This window comes from Nyctereutes procyonoides, unplaced genomic scaffold (assembly GCF_905146905.1).
Source record: "Nyctereutes procyonoides isolate TBG_1078 unplaced genomic scaffold, NYPRO_anot_genome, whole genome shotgun sequence".
NCBI classification, from domain to species: Eukaryota; Metazoa; Chordata; class Mammalia; order Carnivora; family Canidae; genus Nyctereutes; species Nyctereutes procyonoides.
The window spans coordinates 22,045,943-22,064,514 of NW_026575035.1; the positions used below are offsets into that span (position 1 = coordinate 22,045,943).

Genomic DNA, 18,572 nt, shown 5'->3' on the forward strand with positions numbered 1-18,572 from the left:
ATAAATTAAAAAAGAACATTTGCTGTAGAATACATTCAAACAGTACACAAAAGGGCATAAAGTGAAAATGCGACTCCATTCTCCATTCATTTCAAGCAACTACTACAAATACCTTATGTCAGGGTGTCATCCAAATAACAAACTACTACTACCAACAACCATTACCATAAAATACAAAATATATAAATAAGCAAATAAATTAATCAAAAAGGAAACCAGGGAAAAACCAAATTTCAAGAGGGATACAAGGGACTTCCAGCTAGCTACCTTTAGCCCAGGGAAGAGGGCAGCAGCAGAGACCAATCTTAATGGCATAGACAGAGGTACTCAGTTTTCCCACATGCCTGGCCTTTTATTTTATCATGCTTGCTCAGCCAAAAGTATAGTGTTCTGTGCCAAATCATAGCTACTAGCACATTTACACTTACTGTGCCCTCTCTCTAAGAAATAAACAGCAGTGAATCCTTAAGTGTAGAGATGATTCAGAACTGAAAACTAGGGAAGCACACTATCTAAATTCATCAGCAGGTTGAAGCATATTTAGTCTTACCTTCAGTTTCTACCTGAAGAGAGTCTGGGGTAATCTGAGTAATACCATCTTCCTTATCTGTAATAATTACTATCGTGCTGTCTCCTTCATTTTTTTCTGTTTCAAGTTCACCAGCTGAAGACGTGGCATTACACTTTTCAGGTTCTGGATTATTTGTCTCCAGTGGGTCATCACCTTCTTTAACAGACATTTCTGGTTCTTCTGAATCACTGCTTGTGCACGTGTCTTGTACATTGTCATGAGAAACGGACTCCTGCGATGCTTCCTCATCCCTTGGTTCATTAATCCATTTTAGGAATTTTTCTACCTGAAATTAAGTTGTCACAGGCTTGAATTCATTCCAAATTATACCTGCTTTACCATTTGGATCTCAATGAGAAAATGTTCTAATTATTAACTCTGATAAGTATACTATATTATACAAGCTAATTATACAGAATTCTGAGCTAACTGCACTTTAGTATCTGGACATACCATGACCTTATTAAAGATTTCTTTAAAAGGAAGAAAACATCAGATTAAACATATAACGATGACTTTCCTGTAATCAATGAACACTAAGAGGATAAAGCTGAACTGTTCCAGTAGCTTTCCACAAAGGCTTCTAACAATATAACATGATATTATTATTACAAATGTACCTACTTATTGAGTCACTAATATTAGCTTTACAAATTATACAGACCTTTCTTCAATGGCCCAGGCTATGATAAATTGTACTCCCTGCACCAAAGATAAACTCTAAAAAGATTAAGTGCCCATCTCTCTGTAAGAAAAAGAACAGTGCTAATCTTAGAAAGAATGCAAGCTAACCTTTAATGGAGCAGTAGAGTCAGTACAATGATTTCTAAAAACTGGGTTTCTCAGTAATGTTAACAAGGTGTTAACAGATGATATGTACTTCCTTGCAAACTTCTATAACAAGAGTATTTTTCATAACAGATCTTCATGATCTTCCCATGAGTTAGGAAATTGGAAGATGAGCACAGGCAACAATCCAGAATCTTCAAAGGGGCTATGCCTAAAAACAAAGGGGCTATGCCTAAAGACTGGTTGGTCTGATATTGGGAAATGTGTTCCAGATATAACCTGGGCCGCTAAAATATTAGAATATTATCATTGACCAACCAATCCAAAATATAACACAAATAAATCCAGCTATAAATATGTAGCAGGTTTTGGAGGAATGCTGACGTTGGGAAAGATAATGTATCCTAAAGGTAAAACAAGGTCGTCGCCAGGTCTGGAGGTTTTTGTTTTGTTGCTCAAAGGTGCTGTTAGAAAAGTAACTGACACAAAGGTTCTGCTCATTAAAAAGTATTTTTTTTCTCCTATAATGGAGAATTATCACTCATCAACCAAAAATAATTCTAATTACTTTTGTTTTTCAAGTGCATGGACAGCAGGCAACAGCAGAGTCCCAGAGAGGGGCATGAATATTCCAGTTAGCAGTGTATTCACTAAATTAGCATGAAACTATTAGGATGAACTGGTTAGTGCAATGTTTGATTGATGACCTCAAAATTAAGGCTTACAATTAATGCTGGACCAGAAACTGACTTCCAGGATCCTACTTAAGCCTGAAGCAGATGAGAAATTCTCACTGTTACTATGTGTATAGGAGGCAATTTTACCTATTTATCTTCCCAGACACTGATACTTTGTAGCTTTCAAAACATCCCCTCTTCATATTATTACCAACTTATTCTTTTTCGAATTTGGTTCACATGATATATGCCTTTAGGAAGCAAGGGGAAGAGAATTTTAGGTACTTTTATATCTGGTAGAAATAGGATTTTTACTTGAAAAAAAATTTTTTTTAAAGATTTTATTTATTCACGAGAGACAAACAGAGAGAGAGAGAGAGAGAGGCAGAGACACAGGCAGAAGGAGAAGCAGGCTCTATGCAGAGAGCCTGACGTGGGACTTGATCCCAGGTCTCCAGGATCACACCCTGGGCTGAAGGCGGTGCAAAACCACTAAGCCACCCAGGCTGCACTTGAAAAAAATTTTAAGGAGTCAAGCTTACAAAATAAATTCTATCTGTAAATATACAACAAAATTTAAACCTACCTTAGTCAGAGTTTTGCTTTTTTTGAATGTTTTTTCTGACTCTTCAGTAAAGAAAATGTGTTTGTTTTTCATATTTATTTGTCTTCTCATGTCCAGGAACTTTGACTTATACTTTACATTCTTCTGTAGGTATCTGACCCGCCGATGACTGAAATTTGAAATTCCACCGTATCTGTGGCCAAACCAAAGGAAGTTGACTCAAACCTTAAGTTCTATGAGTTTGTTTTCTTACATGAAAAGAATAAAAATGACAATTTTCACTATTTTTCTACTAGCAGCCACCATATTAACTTCATTTTTCTAAATTACAAAAGTTAGAAATAAAGTTTGAATGCAGAGGAGTTTAAGGTCTTGGTTACATGCTCATTTTCAACTAAATGTGAAATGCTGGTTGAGGATATCAAATACCTTATCTGTAACAGAAAGCATATACCACGTAGTAAAACGTAGTAAAGAAATTGCAGAAAAATATGACCCCACTGCACATGAGGGAAATATTATCTTTTCTCATGGTGAGATGATACCAACTGCAACGGCCTTTAAGTACCATAAAGGAGAGATAACTGATAGTTTAAAAAATATTCATAATATTATGAGCATGTATTTCTGAACTAATAATTTGGATTCAATTTATTTTATTATCATTATTTTTAAAATATTTTATTTATTTATTCATGAGAGACACACACACAGAGAGAGAGGCAGAGACACAGGCAGAGGGAGAAGCAGGCTCCATGCAGGGAGCCCGACGCGGGACTCGATCCTGGGTCTCCAGGATCATGCCCTGGGCTGAAGGCAGATGCTCAACCGCTGGGCCACCAGGAGTCCCTGGATTCAATTTCTAAGTCAATTTTTAGATCTATATCCTTTTCTTGCTGCCTTCATATTATGTAGGTATCAGTTAAGATTTCATAACTAACAAAGTCTCACCCCTTAGAAACATCAAAGACCATAATATTTGTTTAAATCACTGGTACAAGCTGACACAGATGGTAGGTCTTTAATGAGCCTTAACTATTCAGTTCAGTCTTCATGGTATATGCAATAAACCCTTCAATATACTTGTACTTAATGCTTGGGCATTTAATCCTAGAGAAAACTTATACTTTCTGTATACAAACATTCGCAGCAGCTTTATTTGTCCTGGCAAAATACCACACGCAATACAAATGATCTTGAATAGATGAATGGTTAAACAAACTATGATACTCCCATACAGTGGAATACTATTCAGCAGTAAGTAGGAATGAAACATTGGTAAACATAATAACTTGTGGGGAACCCCAAAGGCATATGCCTAGATCTTAGGAACAACCTAGAGGTACATACAGGGTAAGTCACACACAAGGATTAGATAAATAAGCATGTACTGATAAATCAGGATGTTCATGGTACATTGTTAAGGGGAAAAAAGCAAGCTGCAAAACAAGTATAATATGATTCTATTTTTGTGTTTTTATGAAAAGGGAGTAACCGTTTTATATGTAATCATAAAAACACACAAGTAAATTAGGAAGGATATATGCCAAACATTGCCTACTTCTGAGGAGTGCTTTGAAAGATTTTTACTCTTTCTTCTGTTTTGAGTTTTAATGTTTTCATAATAATAAAAAAAAGGCTACTTCAGATTTGAACTTTTCATGACATGCTTGCTATACATGTCAGACATATACAGAGGTAGATACATGAGATGTAAGGTGAAAAAGAGAACCACACTTAGAAGTCTCAAGAGCTTGGCTTGAATCCTTGATATGATCCTAAGTCACAAGCTCTGTGGGCTGCAGTTGCTTTATTCATGAAATTTTAATAATGATACTGGATTGCTATGAAGTGCAACTGAGTTAATAATACATGTGAATATATCAAATGTGTGGTAATCTCTCTGTAAGAGAGGTTAATGTTTTAACTGTAACATCTCAAATGGTATCAATTCTATAACCATCATTAGCTACTGAATATCAGAGAACTTGAAAACAGCTGAAGTGTTAAAATTTCAGACAATAGTATTTATGTTGTATTTATGTATAATTACTTTTGTCCTGAGCCATGCTTGAATCCCAGAAGGGAACCATTGTCATCAAAGTCTGAATCTGGGTTTTCATCAATGTCCAGTTCGTGGCTAAACAAATAAACAAAAGGTAAACAGTGATAAGCCATTATGTCCAGAGCCCACCAGTTCAGGTAAGTATCAAAAAGATACATAGTCAACCTACACACACTTTCCTATTACAACAATCAACCACAGCTCACAAATCCAGAAAGAAAGGAAAGAATAGTTTACTCAGATTTTCCAGTTACCCAGGAGTGTCTGGAACACAGCAACAGGCACTCAAATCCTAATTATCTCTATTCTTGAACACGGTACAGACATAGATCTCTCTGACACAGATCTCTCCATTCGCCTTTGGAAAAATACCTGTAAAAGCTGTAGCCTTAAACTAATCTCCTAGAGGGCTTTTAGAAGTCTTCCTTAAAAACGGCGAAACATTTGAGAAGTATCAAGCCAACCAAAAAAATTACAAAAAAAAAAAAAATATATTAAGAAGAATAAGGTTGTGATACAAGTGATAAGTAACCCATGATCACTGATCTATTGGGGATGCCTTCCTGACCCCTATTACTTTGTGACAGTACCAAGTAAGAAAAAATGGTAAGAAATAATTTCTACAAATTAAGGCCACTGAACATTTACAGTGGACCTATTAGGTTCCGGAAATGTGAATACACCACCCATAGTCTCTGCCTCTGGGAACTAAAGGTGGAATTAACAAGCATTGTATACTATGTGGAAGGAACACAATGGAGGCATGCTTTTATGTATATACTAAGTTACTGAGCCTCTAAAGCTTGTAGATAGTTTTTCTAGAAGCTGTACGGAACATAAAAGTCTTAAGTGGAACATTTCATATCCTGTCAAAGAAATAAAATGTTTTTAGCTAACATCTAAGTTCTATAATATCCATCCTTTCTTTGTATTTTATGGAATTAGCATCTGACCATATCCTATCTATATTACTTGCCACTTGTTTAATTTTACATATCAACAGTATACTAGCACTGCTTCCAGAAGGGTCGGTCTGGGTGTTAGACCTGGAGCTGCCACTGTTTTGCTATATAACTCTGGGCAAGGCACTTATGCTCATTTTGTCTTAATACTACTATCTATAGATTAAGAGCATTTGATTACATACTTCTGAGGTCTATTTTAGCAGTAAAATTCTGTGATAATATACGTGCATGCAGACTTTTGGGAAAAAAAATAGAACTTCCTTGAGACAAACCATATCTACCAATACAGTTAAAAACTGTCATCCATTAATATCTACTGTCAGATATAATTACATGCTAGCTCTTGTCTTCCCAATGAGCTCATTAAAAAAGCATCAGTTCCATTCTAGAAATGAGAAACTGGCAGAGTAAGAGTTGGGATTTGCAGGTGTTCCAAGGCCCAGGTCTCGCTAATACATCTGTTTTCTCCTCACAGGATTAAACGTACTGTAATATAACAAGTGCTTCACAGCCACTCCCTCATGGACACAAGTGCTTATGCTACCGCACTGTGGAGAGAGAGGTAATATGCAACTTGCCTCCTCTTGAGTTTGCTTGGCTTCCGTTCAGGTGGATCTTCTTCACTCTCATCTCCATCAATACTGTTGGGGTGTAGTCTTTCTTTGATTGTGTTTGCTTCTGAAAAGTCCTGTGAATCTAAAGAGGCAGAGATATTGCAGTGGATTTTCCCTTTCGGTTGACAACTCTTCTGCCTTTTGCAAAGGCTATCAAAATATTTTTGTCACTTTCCTGCAATGAACTTACACGCATATCAGGCACAGTGCCAGATCACATCTACCTATTTTGTCTATCTCCATGTAGACTCTGAGCATAAAAAAACGGTAGTTATGTCTATCAAAGTTTAAAAGTTTCTATTATTTAACTATTTAAAAAGGAATCTAAAACTTTTTCTTCATAGCTACCCAAACAAATCTACACAAATTAATCCACAGTTTTGTGATAGCTAAACAGTTACCACATTTTGATGGAACTTTAATTTTAGAGGGAGGGGGCAGCCCCGGTGGCGCAGTGGTTTGGTGCCGCCTGCAGCCTGGGGTGTGATCCTGGAGACCCGGGATCAAGTCCCACATCTGGCTCCCTGCGTGGAGCCTGCTTCTCCCTCTGTCTGTGTCTCTGCCCCTCTCTCTCTGTGTCTATGAATTAATAAATAAAATCTTTAAAAAAAATAATTTTAGAGGGAGGGAAAGGGGGGGAAGAGAGAGAGTCTCAAATAGACTCTGCTGAGCACAGAGCCCAACTCAGGGCTCAATTTCATGACCCTCAGATCATGTCCTGAGCTGAAATCAAGAGTCAGACGCTTATCTGAGTGAGTGACTTAGGCATTCTACTTTTTGATGGATTTTAACTTAAATCATGCTGAAGATAGCATAATACATTAAAAATGATTTCTCCTTATTAAGAAGCAAATAAATTACCTCTAATATAGCTCTTAAATCAAAAGTAACAGTAGGGTAAACACCACCATTTTAAAAGAATATTTTTAACTTGTGGGAGCTCCAACTGAGGCACCTGTTTTTCTTCAGACTGGCATGAAGCCAGTAAGTGGGACTGGCAATGAAGAACTATCTGCAGTGTAGATATAGTGGGAAGTTTTAAGTGTGTGGGCATAGACTATTCCAGGAGAGTACCCAACCATTAATAGTAGAAAGCATACTTACATAGAAATGTGCTATATACCTTGTGTAATTTTTTTTTTAAGATTTATTTATTTGAGAGAAAGACAGTGTGCCCATGGGGGATGCGGGGCGGAGGAAGAGGGAGAGGGAGAAGCAGACTGCCCCCTGAGCAGGGAGCCCAACTCAGGGTTCAATCCCAGGACCCTGGATCATGATCTGAACCGAAGGGATATGTTTAACTAATTGGGCCACCCAGATGCCCCTATACCTTGTGTTTTGATCTCAAGGCAGGATCTAAAACAAATCAAAACCTAGATTCCCAGACTGATCCTGATGACACTCACTGGGACCTAATTAAAGAAATGGCCAATCTATACATGTTAGTTAGGTAATAGGCAACAGAAGGTACAAACTATGAGGTTTACTATGTTTGACAAAGGCAAAAAATAGGAAGATAAGGAAAGATAATTAAAGGAACAACATGAAGGAATAAGAACAGGAGCCGATACATTGGCCAATACCCATATTTCAAGTTTTATGGTCAAAATCAGCATAGAAAGTAATCAAGAAAGTATACAATATCAAAAGACTAATATAAAATAATCACATTATTAAAAAAATATGATAATAACATCAAAATAGAAAGGAATGAGAATACCTAAGTAAGCTCCATTGGAAAAGCACAGAGACAAAAGGAATTAAAAAGTAGAGCAATTTACTAACTCTCTAAAGGAACCTCTCAGCTGGATGAAGATCAGCAATCTGAGAAGCAAAGCAAAACCAATTGTTAAATAAAAGGCCAAAAGCTTTTGCTTCATATAGGAATGAGGCTGAGAAGAAAGTCCTATATTATAAATATATTTTTCTTAACAACAAACATCAAGAATGCCAGGAAGACATTCTTAGTGACCTTCAGGAAATTCAGAAATAAAAAAAAATTTTCTCTCGTTTTCCTAGTGCCATCAGTTAGAATTCTTGTCCCCAGCAAAAGCATTCTTACCAACCTCTGACTTTTCTTAACACGCGGCTCACTGGCTTTCTTTAGTCCTTTCTTTAGTTCTTTAGACACCAGTTTCCATGATAGGTTTTGTTTTGCTTTGTTTTAAATCACTTAGGCTGGAGTCATTCAAGCTCCTTATCCTGGATATTTTATAAGAATCCTGAAGTCAATCCTTCCAATTATAAATTAATAACATGCCCTGTTGAGATTCCCTACAGAGCAAGACTTCCATTTGTTTTGAAATAAATTCCAGATATGACTTACAATCAGATTTGCCTGATGTCCATTGTGTACTCTGAACCATTCTCTAATATGGCTCTTATAAATTCATTTGCTCCAAGCAACTTTAGAAGTTCCACACTCCCTCTATATTAAATTTCTCGAGGGAGTTTCAAGTTTTAATTCACTGGCCATCAGCGTACAAGTGGAAGGAACAAGACATTTTTTTTTTTAAGATTTTATTTATTTTATTCATGAGAGACAGAGACAGAGAGAGAGAGAGAGAGAGAGAGAGAGAGAGAGAGAAAGGCAGAGGGAGAAGCAGGCTTCCCGCGAGGAGCCTGATATGGGACTTGATCCCAGGACCCTGGGATCACACCCTGAGCCTGAGGCAGACGCTCAACCACTGAGCCACCCAGGTATCCCAGGACAAGATTTTTGAGAACCCTAAGCAAATATTCTTATTATTTATATGAAAGGGTAATAAACAACTTGTGATATATGCATTAAATCATATTATACCATAAAATGTAGTTGGCATTGTGCAACCCTACCATTAAGGATAATGTAGGTTAATTTTCCTGTTATTTGGTAGGATAAATCTTGGGCTATCTTACCCAGGTTTGTGCTTCTGTTCCCAGACGAGTTGCTGTCCTTGGTTCCTCTATTGCATGGTTCACTCTGGCCAGAGGCAGGGCATTCTCTGCTGCTGCTGACTTCACTTAGCCACTGATGTCCATCACAATTTACTGAAGAATCTAACTGGCTCTGTTCCACTTCCTCTGAATTCAGACTTATATGACTAATTCCACCAAGGATTTCGTTATGCTCTTTATCACTGGAACTAGAGCTTTCACTATCAATCGTAACAGATGGAGATGGAAAGGACATTAAGTCTGCCTTCACGCAATTTTCATCTTTCTCACTGTCAACTTCTATCTTAGAGCCACAAGTATCTGTTTCATAGGTTTGTGAGACATCAAAAGTCCAACCCTGAGCTTCCCAATACTGAAACTGTTCCAAATAATACCAATAAAGTTGACTATAATGTTGCTCCCATTCCTCCTTTGTATCAGGAATGTTCCAAGGTTCAGAACATAGTGTCTGACCTGAATGTTTTTCTTGCCAGCTTTGCCATAATAGTCCTCCACCATATTCATTCCAATACTTTTCCCACCTCTCTGTAATTTCTAGCTTTGGAGATAATGTATTTTCAACAGGAAGATTTTCAGTTTCAATGTCTTCTTTGGTTTTAAGTTTACATGTTTTGGTACTCTCATACTGTCCAACTGAAGATGGATCGTCTGAAGCCAGTATGTCATCTTCTTCATAATCTTGTCTCCAAGATTCTCTCATAATTTCATCTAAGTACTTCTTCTGGTGTTTTTTCTTTTTCTTTTTTATTTTAACTTTATTTCTAGTATTCATAGACACCTACATAAGATAAAAAACTACAATGTAAAATGTACCTCATAAACTGTAAAAGAAAGCAGAATCAAAGTCTATTTTAAACATTAAATTAAATAATATATCGTCAAATCCCCATCCTGGGTTTTTAGTTACACAAACAAGTTAAATCTTACTATTTATGTTTCCAGGAGGAAAAAATCACAAATGGACATACATCAAAACTTATACTTTTGATTAATTTATAAATATGTACATTTGAAAAGAGGTGGAATGCTCTAATTTATGAATATATTAGACAGGATAAAAAAATTCTTTGTGGTATTTTATGAAGTAAATGAAGAAACAAATATAAGTAACATACTTACCTCAAAATTCTTATGTGCAGATATCCCACCAAACTGAAGTGGTAGCCCCATACTTTTCATGAGTTCAGCTTCAGAATCAAGTTCATTTTCATCTAGGCCTAAGCCTTTGCTGTCATGTGACTCTGCAGTACCACCTTCCTCCTCTTCTGTAGCGTGGTCTCCTACAGACAGGATTTGTTAGCTTCATTTTAGAGAAAATGTAGATGCCAGTTTTTTCATCCTCATTTTGTTTTATTTTTTATTTTTATCTATTTATTTGCACATGCGAGAAAGCAGAGAGCAAGCACAAATGTACCTGAGCAGGGGGAGTGGCAAAGGAAGAGGGAGATAGGCAGACTCCCCCCTGAGCAGGGAGTTCAAGTCAAGACTTCATCCCAGGATCCTGAGATCATGACCTGAGCCAAAATCAAGAGCCAATTGCTCAACCAACTGAGTCACCCAGGCCCCTCATCCTCATTTTAAAAGAGGAACCTGAGAGCTATGTAAATGTTATGATTTTTAAGGGGTGATATAGACTAGTAAAAAAAAGCCAATTAAGAATCAAGAGATAACTTCTAGTCTGCCTCTGCCTGCCACCAGCTACCCATTCAACTTATACTTATTGAGCACCTCCTCTGTGCTATGCACTGTGCAAAGTACTGAGGATATAAGAGGGAACATGGCAGAAAAACCACAGGGAAAACTTATTTTTACATTCCTTATATGCAGTATTACTAAAATAGATCAGTGAATTTAAAACGATGATTTGTGGAGTTATTTTAGGAGCTAGTAATAAGAGAGGTGAAAGGTATGTCCTTAGGCCCTTCATGGGTATTTCAATCTTCAATCACAACTGGGATTTATATTCTGTGACTCTGTGTGAAAGATGATTTAATGAAAGGGTTCTGCTACTAAAAGTCTGAGATCCACTGAGCTAGAAGATCCTTTCAAATCCCCGATTCTCCCAGAAAACCTGTTTTATTACAATAAAATAAGTTTAGCTTTATACTAATAGTTATATAATAATAATATCAGACCAGTAAATGGAAAATGCCATTCAAATGTTCCATTTACCATTTAAATATGTGAGAAAAATATTACTTTATACATTAGCATTCAGTTAGGGATGAGCTGCACTCCAGCTAAATGATCATAGGCAATAGAATGGTGAATCTTACAAAGCAAAAATGGACACTAAAGAAGAGACATCCTCTGTGTATAAATTCTACTAAAACAAAGAGGGGAAAAAAAGATATCTATCTAAATAATAAAGAGGATTCCACTCACCATTTCTTTCAGTGGACTTATTAAAGTACAGGAGAACAGAAAAAACAAATGTGCTAAGTTTTATGTTCCTTTCCTGGTATGCAAATTTTATGTTCAGCAGGAGCCCTGGTGTCTAAAAGAAACCTTATTTGTACATTACATTGAAATACAAACCAAATACTTCATTCAGTGATCAACTGAAGAAACTATGATTTGTTCCATCATTGCAAGAACTAAAGGATTTTTAAAGGTAACATGACACGCTTTACTTGTACTGACTTGAGCCTAGAACTCTTGCTAGTTTTCCCTTTATCTAGATAAACAAAAAAGATCCGTGTGGAAGGAACAAATGGGGTCATAGAGGGAAGTCTGAGAGAGAGAGTAAGACAGTTTTCAGGTAACTAGATGAAACTCAAAGTACCTAACAAATTCTATTTGTTACTTGGAAAAGTTAACCTAGATGGTGGCTTCTTTCCTTCAGGCAGAAGACTATGGATGTTCACTTGGCATTTATCTTGAATAACTTATCCATACAATTCTTAAGGTATCTAAACAAGGAGGTCATTAGACTGAGGTAGCTTGAAGGCCTTTGTTGTCTATGAAAGAAAACCAAAAACCTAAGCCAGAATCAAAGCACTCAAATCTAAGAAAATAACACTTAAAAACAACTAATCACAAACAGCCAACTAGGCTTCCCCAAATGAGGCCACTGGTTAAGTCACAGCCAATCAGTAATTTCCTTGCTTTGTTTCTACATCTTCTCTATAAAAGCCTCTTTCCTAACTCCTGTCCAAAGTGGTGCTCCTATGCAGGGAGCTGGCACCGCCAGAGCTGCATATGTAAGCTCAAATACACTCTTGAAAATTTTAATGTGCTTCTGCTTATCTTTCAACACAATAAAATTCTGCTGAAAAAAAAAAAACATATGTTCTCTACTTTTCAAAGCTTCAAATTTCAGCTTGCCTTATCTAATGGCAACAACTCAAGAAGGAATGCTACTAAAAAAAAAAAAAAAGAAGGAATGCTACTTATAGCAAAAGAGGCTACCTCAAGTCCATGTACGAACTAGCTACAGAAAAAAAAAAGATGTGCTTTGATAGGGATTTTAGAGCCATGTTATAAAAAAAGGTAAGGACTATGATTGTAACAAATTATATTTAAAATCAATGCATTATAACAGTTACTTTGAGCAAAAGAAGGGCCATATCATTTTATACTGTATTACCTGCATTGTCACCATTGCCTTTGACATAGTAGCCTTTTAATCCCAAATTGCACAATTTTCGATCTCTGCAAAGCAAATTAAAAGTCAATACTGAAATAAATTAAATTATAAACTTGAGAAAAAAGCAAGTTCAAGGCAGCATAGATTAATTAAAAAGGTTAAGGAAGAGAAAAGCAATCTGCTAATACATTTCCCTCATCTGTAATATACAGGAAACAATAATACATATCTTGTGAAATTATTATAAGAATAGTACATGTAAAATATTTAAAATATATCACATGGGAAGCATTTATAACTATTGATTATTAAAATTAAATGGTAGTTCTAGTATGGGTAAAGAATTGATCTTATAATACATGAACAATGAAGTGTTCTCTAAATTTGCTGCAAGAAGTGAGCATAAAAGTGGAAAGATTTATCTTACATACATATAAATCCACACGCAGACCCTACCCCATTTGCAAATAGGCCAAGGTATCATTACCATTGCCTAGTAGACAGATATTCATGGTCTAAGCAAAAGTTGTTTTGGGGACTAACCCCAAAGAAGTTATTTAAATATTTTATCAAACTGAAACATAAAACAATTCAGCCTCAACAATTTTAGATTTTATCTATGTATCTATCCATCTAGGGTAAGCTCTAAGCCTAACATGGGGCTCAAATTCATGACCCCAAGGTCAAGAGTCGCATGCTCCACCAAATGAGCCAGCCAGCAATCTCAACAGTTTTTCTTTACATACTTACTTCTAAATTTTTTCTCTATCTGCTAGATTGGAAATTACTTAACCCAAATAAACTTAGCAGAACACTTAAAAAAAAGAAGAAAAGGAACACCTGAGTGGCTCAGTGGTTGAGCGTCTGCCTTTGGCTCAGGGCGTGATTCGGGAGTCCCAGGATTGAGTCCTGCATCGGGCTCTCTGCATGGAGCCTGCTTCTCCTCCCTCCTCCTATGTCTCTGACTCTCTCTCTCTGTCTCTTATGAATAAATAAATAAAATCTTTAAAAAAAGGAGAAAATTTTGCTATTATCTTCCTCCTATTAAATTCAGCTGTAATAAACTCCATCAGAAGTGCCATAAGGCCATCTTCAAGTATTAGCTAATTTTTCTAATGGAACCACGATAAGTTGAACACAATAAAATTCTTGTACACTTGATATATTTCACTATCCTCCTGTTTATTTTTTGATACTTTATAAAACATAAAGTAGGTAATGACTCATATAGCAGGGCAGCAAACAGGCCAGCAGATGAAATGCAAACATGCTTTGGCAGCATGCCCACTGCCTTCAAGAACAGTAGACAATGGAGAGGGGGTTGAGGTGGTGCGGGAGACCAGCAGCTGCACAGAGGACATCAAGGGTGTGTCCACCAGCACCCAAGCATACAGGGCACCAAGTGTCAGGTGCAGGAAAAAACTAATCCGGTTGCAAGATTGGTTAAAATAAGTGAAGCAAAGGTACTGAGGATAATGACAGCCAAGATTTTCCACACACATACATGTATTTATGTATGTATGCAAAATACATCCTGACTGACTGTGTCTGCTGAGAGTGTAGAGCAATGAACATAATGAGCACTCCGGTCTTGGTTTCTGAACACTACACTTTGCTAAAAGGAACCAAGGTTCCTTGGAGAAACAGCAGCTCCAGGTTGAAGCACAGAGGGTAAAAAATAAGCCTGGTCACCTTCTGTGCCAGACAATTAGGAGAAGGTCAAAGAATGCCAGAGACACATCAAAATGATACACAAACCACCTCAAGGAGCCCCCACCAGCTAAAACTGAGACAGTATCAACATCAAAATAAATGAGAGTAATAAGATAGAACTTTAATAAACAATCCAGAGTCCATGTTAACAGAGTCCATGTAAATAAAGGAATAAACAAATACATGGGGAGAAAAGAGAAAGTACTTCATACAGAATGCCAACTAATAAAAGCAGAATGACAGAGATAGAGAATTATCCTTTGGCAACCTTCAGAGGCAGCTGGTTCAGGCAGGAACAGGATATTGGTAATGCTGGAGTACTTTCTCCCAAAATACTAATACACACAAGGGGAACCACTGACTTTATAGCAGGGATAGCTATGAGACTGAAACATGATTAGGTAACAGAGGTCAATGTCACCAGTGGTGGAATGGGTCCATAGAAAGTGACTGAAGTGATGCAGGACCAAGCACAGGATCACTTCTGTGACATTCCTGCCAAGAAGGCATGGCTTGCCCTGTTTCTGTTGAAATGTCAGGCAGACCCAAGTTAAGAAAGGTCAGCACAGAAGTAAGGTCTGCATTTTTTAAAATGCTGAGGTCTTGATAGGGAGGGAACGAGTGAGGAATTTTTCAAAAGGAGGAGATTGACAAGTTGTAAGGAAACATAAAAGGAACATAAACATAAAAGGATCAGAAGGAAATGAGAAACACTGCTGGGAAAGCTGGGGAAATCCACCACCGTGGATATGAAAGAGAATACACTTATTTTAGGGAAAAATACAATGGTGTTTAGGAGTGATCGGGAATCGTGTGCCACTTGCTCTCAAATGGTTCAGAAAAAGACTAAAGATTGTGTTGGGAGGCACAAGCGTGTGTCTGTGTGTATGCAGAGGGAGAGATGAAGCAAATGCAGTTAATTGTTAACACTAGGTGAATCTGGGAGAGGAGACTATGGGAGTTCTTTGACCTGTTTCCGGATTTTTGTTTTTAAGTTTGAACCCATTCTTTACTCTTCTTCTGGCTTATTTTTGCAAGCGTGAAATTATTTTAAAATGAGTTACTTAAAAAAAATAATAATGATAGCCTGTTATTTATAGCACAACAACTTCATAACAAAAACCTACTACTCTACCATTTCAGGATTTTCCTATGTTCTGTTCTAGGCTTCGTACATAACAAAATTTTACATAACTATAATAATAGTGTAGATATTTTATATTCAGATCTTAATTAACACAAGGTATTTTTTCGTGTTACTACTGAGCCATTATAAAGATTATTTTTAAGAGCTCCATTACGTTGTAATTATATGTTTTCTTCATACGTATAATGTATGGCAACCTGAATGTGCAGATGAAATAGAATGACTCTACAGCTCATAAGACTAAGGATGTTAATATAACGTCCTTAGGTAATAAAAATTAGTTATGATATTAGGTTTTATTTCCTGTCTTTGAGGAGAGGTGTACAATAACCTTACTTAGTGTGATAGTCAACTGAATACTGAGAAGGAATTAGGCACCTATGCTAATCCTCATTTTTTGTTTTTTCTGTTACATGGACTATTTTTTCCGTTTAATAATCTATTCTAGAATTTTGCTAACAACTGATCTGTTGTTTTAAGACTGTGAAAGAGACCTTTTCCCTACCAGGTAAGGTTATACAAATAAGCCTGTGAACTTCCAGCATGTCTCCAAGTCCCAAAGACTTCTCAGTGACTATTAGAAATAATTCCAAGATCACATTCTTTTTGTTCTAAAGGGTTATAATTTGGGCATTAAATGATCTAAAGTTAAAAGCCATTCTTTTTCTCTTTACCTATTTTGAATTCAGAATGTAGCTTCTAAAAGTAAGTCGGGCTTCTAAGTCTTAAGAATGCATAAGAAATTATCTGAAATTTAAAAGATGAACCTTTTAGTTCAAAAAGACTAAATTCAGGGGCACCTGGGTGGCTCAGTGGTTGAGCGTCTGCCTCCAGCTCAGGTCATGATCCCCGGGGTCCTGGGATAGAGACCCACGTTAGGCTCCCAACAGGGAGCCTGCTTCTCCCTCTGCCTGTGTCTCTGCCTCCCTCTGTGTGTCTCTTAGGAATAAAAAAAATAAAATCTTAAAAAAAAAAAAAGACTAAATTCAAAGTAATTGGTGATTTGCATGGCAATTAAAGTGTGTTTTAAATAAAGGTGCTTTAATTAAAACCTAGTATTATTGTTCTGCAGGAGTCCAGCAAGACAATTTTGTCTCAACTTTTTTACAGTTTATAACTTAGGTTCCCTCTCCTTCTTTTTGGAAAGGAGGCTTCCTCAAGACCATCCCCAGACTCAACCCAGCTTCAGGCTAAGAAGTAAGTGTGTGGCCTTGGCTTTCTTTTTCTTTTCCTTTTACACAGAGTTCTGCCCGTCACTCCCTCCCACTCAACTATACCCCAGTTTATTCCCACTCTTTAGACATCTTTTCAAATGCTACTTCCTCAAAGAAATCTGTGATCCGTGGAGAAACGTTAGGTTTTTGCTATCATATATATAGATGCACTTCTCTCTTATAGCACTTCACGACAGTACTTAGCTAAATATTTGTGTAACACTTGTCTTAGTATTGGCCTCCTTTGCTAGAAAGTAAACTCAAAGGGTGTAGGGAGGGCTGTGTCCTGCACCGGGGTGCCTACCAGTGTACCTTATACAAGGAAGCACAAGAGACATTTGTGGAATGAATATATGCGTGTATATATATACAAAGACGACAATACTTTTTAAAGACAGCGTTTAATTTCCCTTTGGATTAATTTTCCGATTACTCCACAAAGCACGACCAACAGCAAGAATGTTGTCTTCTCACTTAAATTCTACCACGGTGACGTATATTAAAAGTCTAGCACACAAAATTCGCTTCCACAAGTTGAATCTCACCATCAGCCTGTGTGATAACTGGGGCCGATATACCCGTTTTAGGGATGAAATAAAGATCCAAGCGGCTAAACTTACACACCTAAGACAAAGAAAGCCTCCCTGGAGTCCAACTCTTGAGTCCGTTTTTTTCCTATTCCCCGGCCCTCTTCCATGCAGGGCAATTTTTTTTACCTCAAACACATATTTTCCGAAAACATAGCTCCAAAACCGATGTAATTATAATGAAGTCTTTTATCTCGGGTAATTAGAGGTTCTTTTTAAGCGCATTTGCACTTTACTAAGACTCAAGGCCTTAAAAAAAATGTCAACCTACAAGTCACCTTAAAGCCTTCAACCTGTGACGTCACACCCACTAAGATTTCATCTTACATTTCATTCGCCTGATTTTAAGATGTCCCCCCCAACCCCCCCGCAATAAAGCGGAATAAGCCAGCTACCACGTTTCCCCACAGCAGCCCACCGCAGACGTGCTCTTTCACTTAGCGGCAATGGGCGACCTCTCCATGAGGTCCGGGGACTTTTCCTGAAGCATCACCCTGTCCAAATCTTACACTCGGGGCGGGGATCCCGATTCCGAGTCGTTTGCAAGGCCTACGCTTCTGGGAAACAACTGTGCCAGGAATGAAGGGGAATAGGCTTGGACTTACTCCACAAACGCCCTGGAGCAGAGGCAAAGGATCCGAGCATCCTCCTCCAGGTCCTCGACGAAGAGAAACATCTCGGCCACGCGGCTCCACTTCTCGCAGCACATTTTACCTCAGTGCAGGAAGCCCTGCGGGGAGCAGCCCGGCACCGGCCGTCCGGACCTCCGCTCCGCTCCTGGAGGCCCCAAGGGGGTCTGGCCGGCGCGCCCGAGGGGATGTCAGGGTTGAGGAACCCGCCCCGGTCCGCTCGAGCCTGGAGGGCGCCGAGAAGCCGCCGCCGGAAGTGGCTCCGGGCGCCCGCCGGAAGGGGCGGGGCGAAGGCGGTGTCACACTCTACGCCGTCCGGGCTGCAGCCGTGGTTCGTCTTGTTCTTCACCGGTTGCTCGGCGGGGAAGCCGGCTGCTGAAATTTCTCCTCTTGCCTGGGTCGCTGAGCCACCGAAGAGCTCCCGCCGCTGCTCGAGGGTGAGAGCGAGCCGCGTCTTCTGCCCTCCCCGCTCCCTCGCCCCCGAGGTGCGTCGGTCCTCATCTCGGCCTC

At 38.1% G+C, this 18,572-nt stretch overlaps 2 protein-coding genes across 6 annotated transcripts in view; one reads left to right on the forward strand and one right to left on the reverse strand.

Annotated features, from left to right (window-relative positions):
- Positions 1-18,337, reverse strand: part of TGS1 (trimethylguanosine synthase 1) — a 39,707-nt gene extending 21,370 nt beyond the window's left edge. The window contains exons 1-8 of one of the 2 annotated variants that reach the window (XM_055318147.1): positions 18,039-18,337; positions 12,773-12,837; positions 10,303-10,463; positions 9,145-9,961; positions 6,211-6,328; positions 4,656-4,742; positions 2,624-2,795; positions 551-857 (exon numbers count right to left, since the gene is read on the reverse strand). In XM_055318147.1, the coding sequence (XP_055174122.1) occupies positions 551-857; positions 2,624-2,795; positions 4,656-4,742; positions 6,211-6,328; positions 9,145-9,961; positions 10,303-10,463; positions 12,773-12,837; positions 18,039-18,142 (1,831 nt within the window). In that variant the 5' untranslated portion in view covers positions 18,143-18,337. Of the gene's footprint in view, positions 1-550; positions 858-2,619; positions 2,796-4,655; positions 4,743-6,210; positions 6,329-9,144; positions 9,962-10,302; positions 10,464-12,772; positions 12,838-18,038 lie in introns of both variants that reach the window. The other variant, XM_055318146.1, reaches the window with a different exon arrangement.
- Positions 18,338-18,367: 30 nt separating this feature from the next.
- TMEM68 (transmembrane protein 68) overlaps positions 18,368-18,572 on the forward strand; it is a 49,566-nt gene continuing 49,361 nt past the window's right edge. For 3 of the 4 annotated variants that reach the window (XM_055318152.1, XM_055318148.1, XM_055318153.1), the window contains exon 1: positions 18,368-18,547. The gene's annotated coding sequence lies outside the window, so the exon portion shown is untranslated. The remainder of the gene's footprint in view (positions 18,548-18,572) is intronic. The other variant, XM_055318149.1, reaches the window with a different exon arrangement.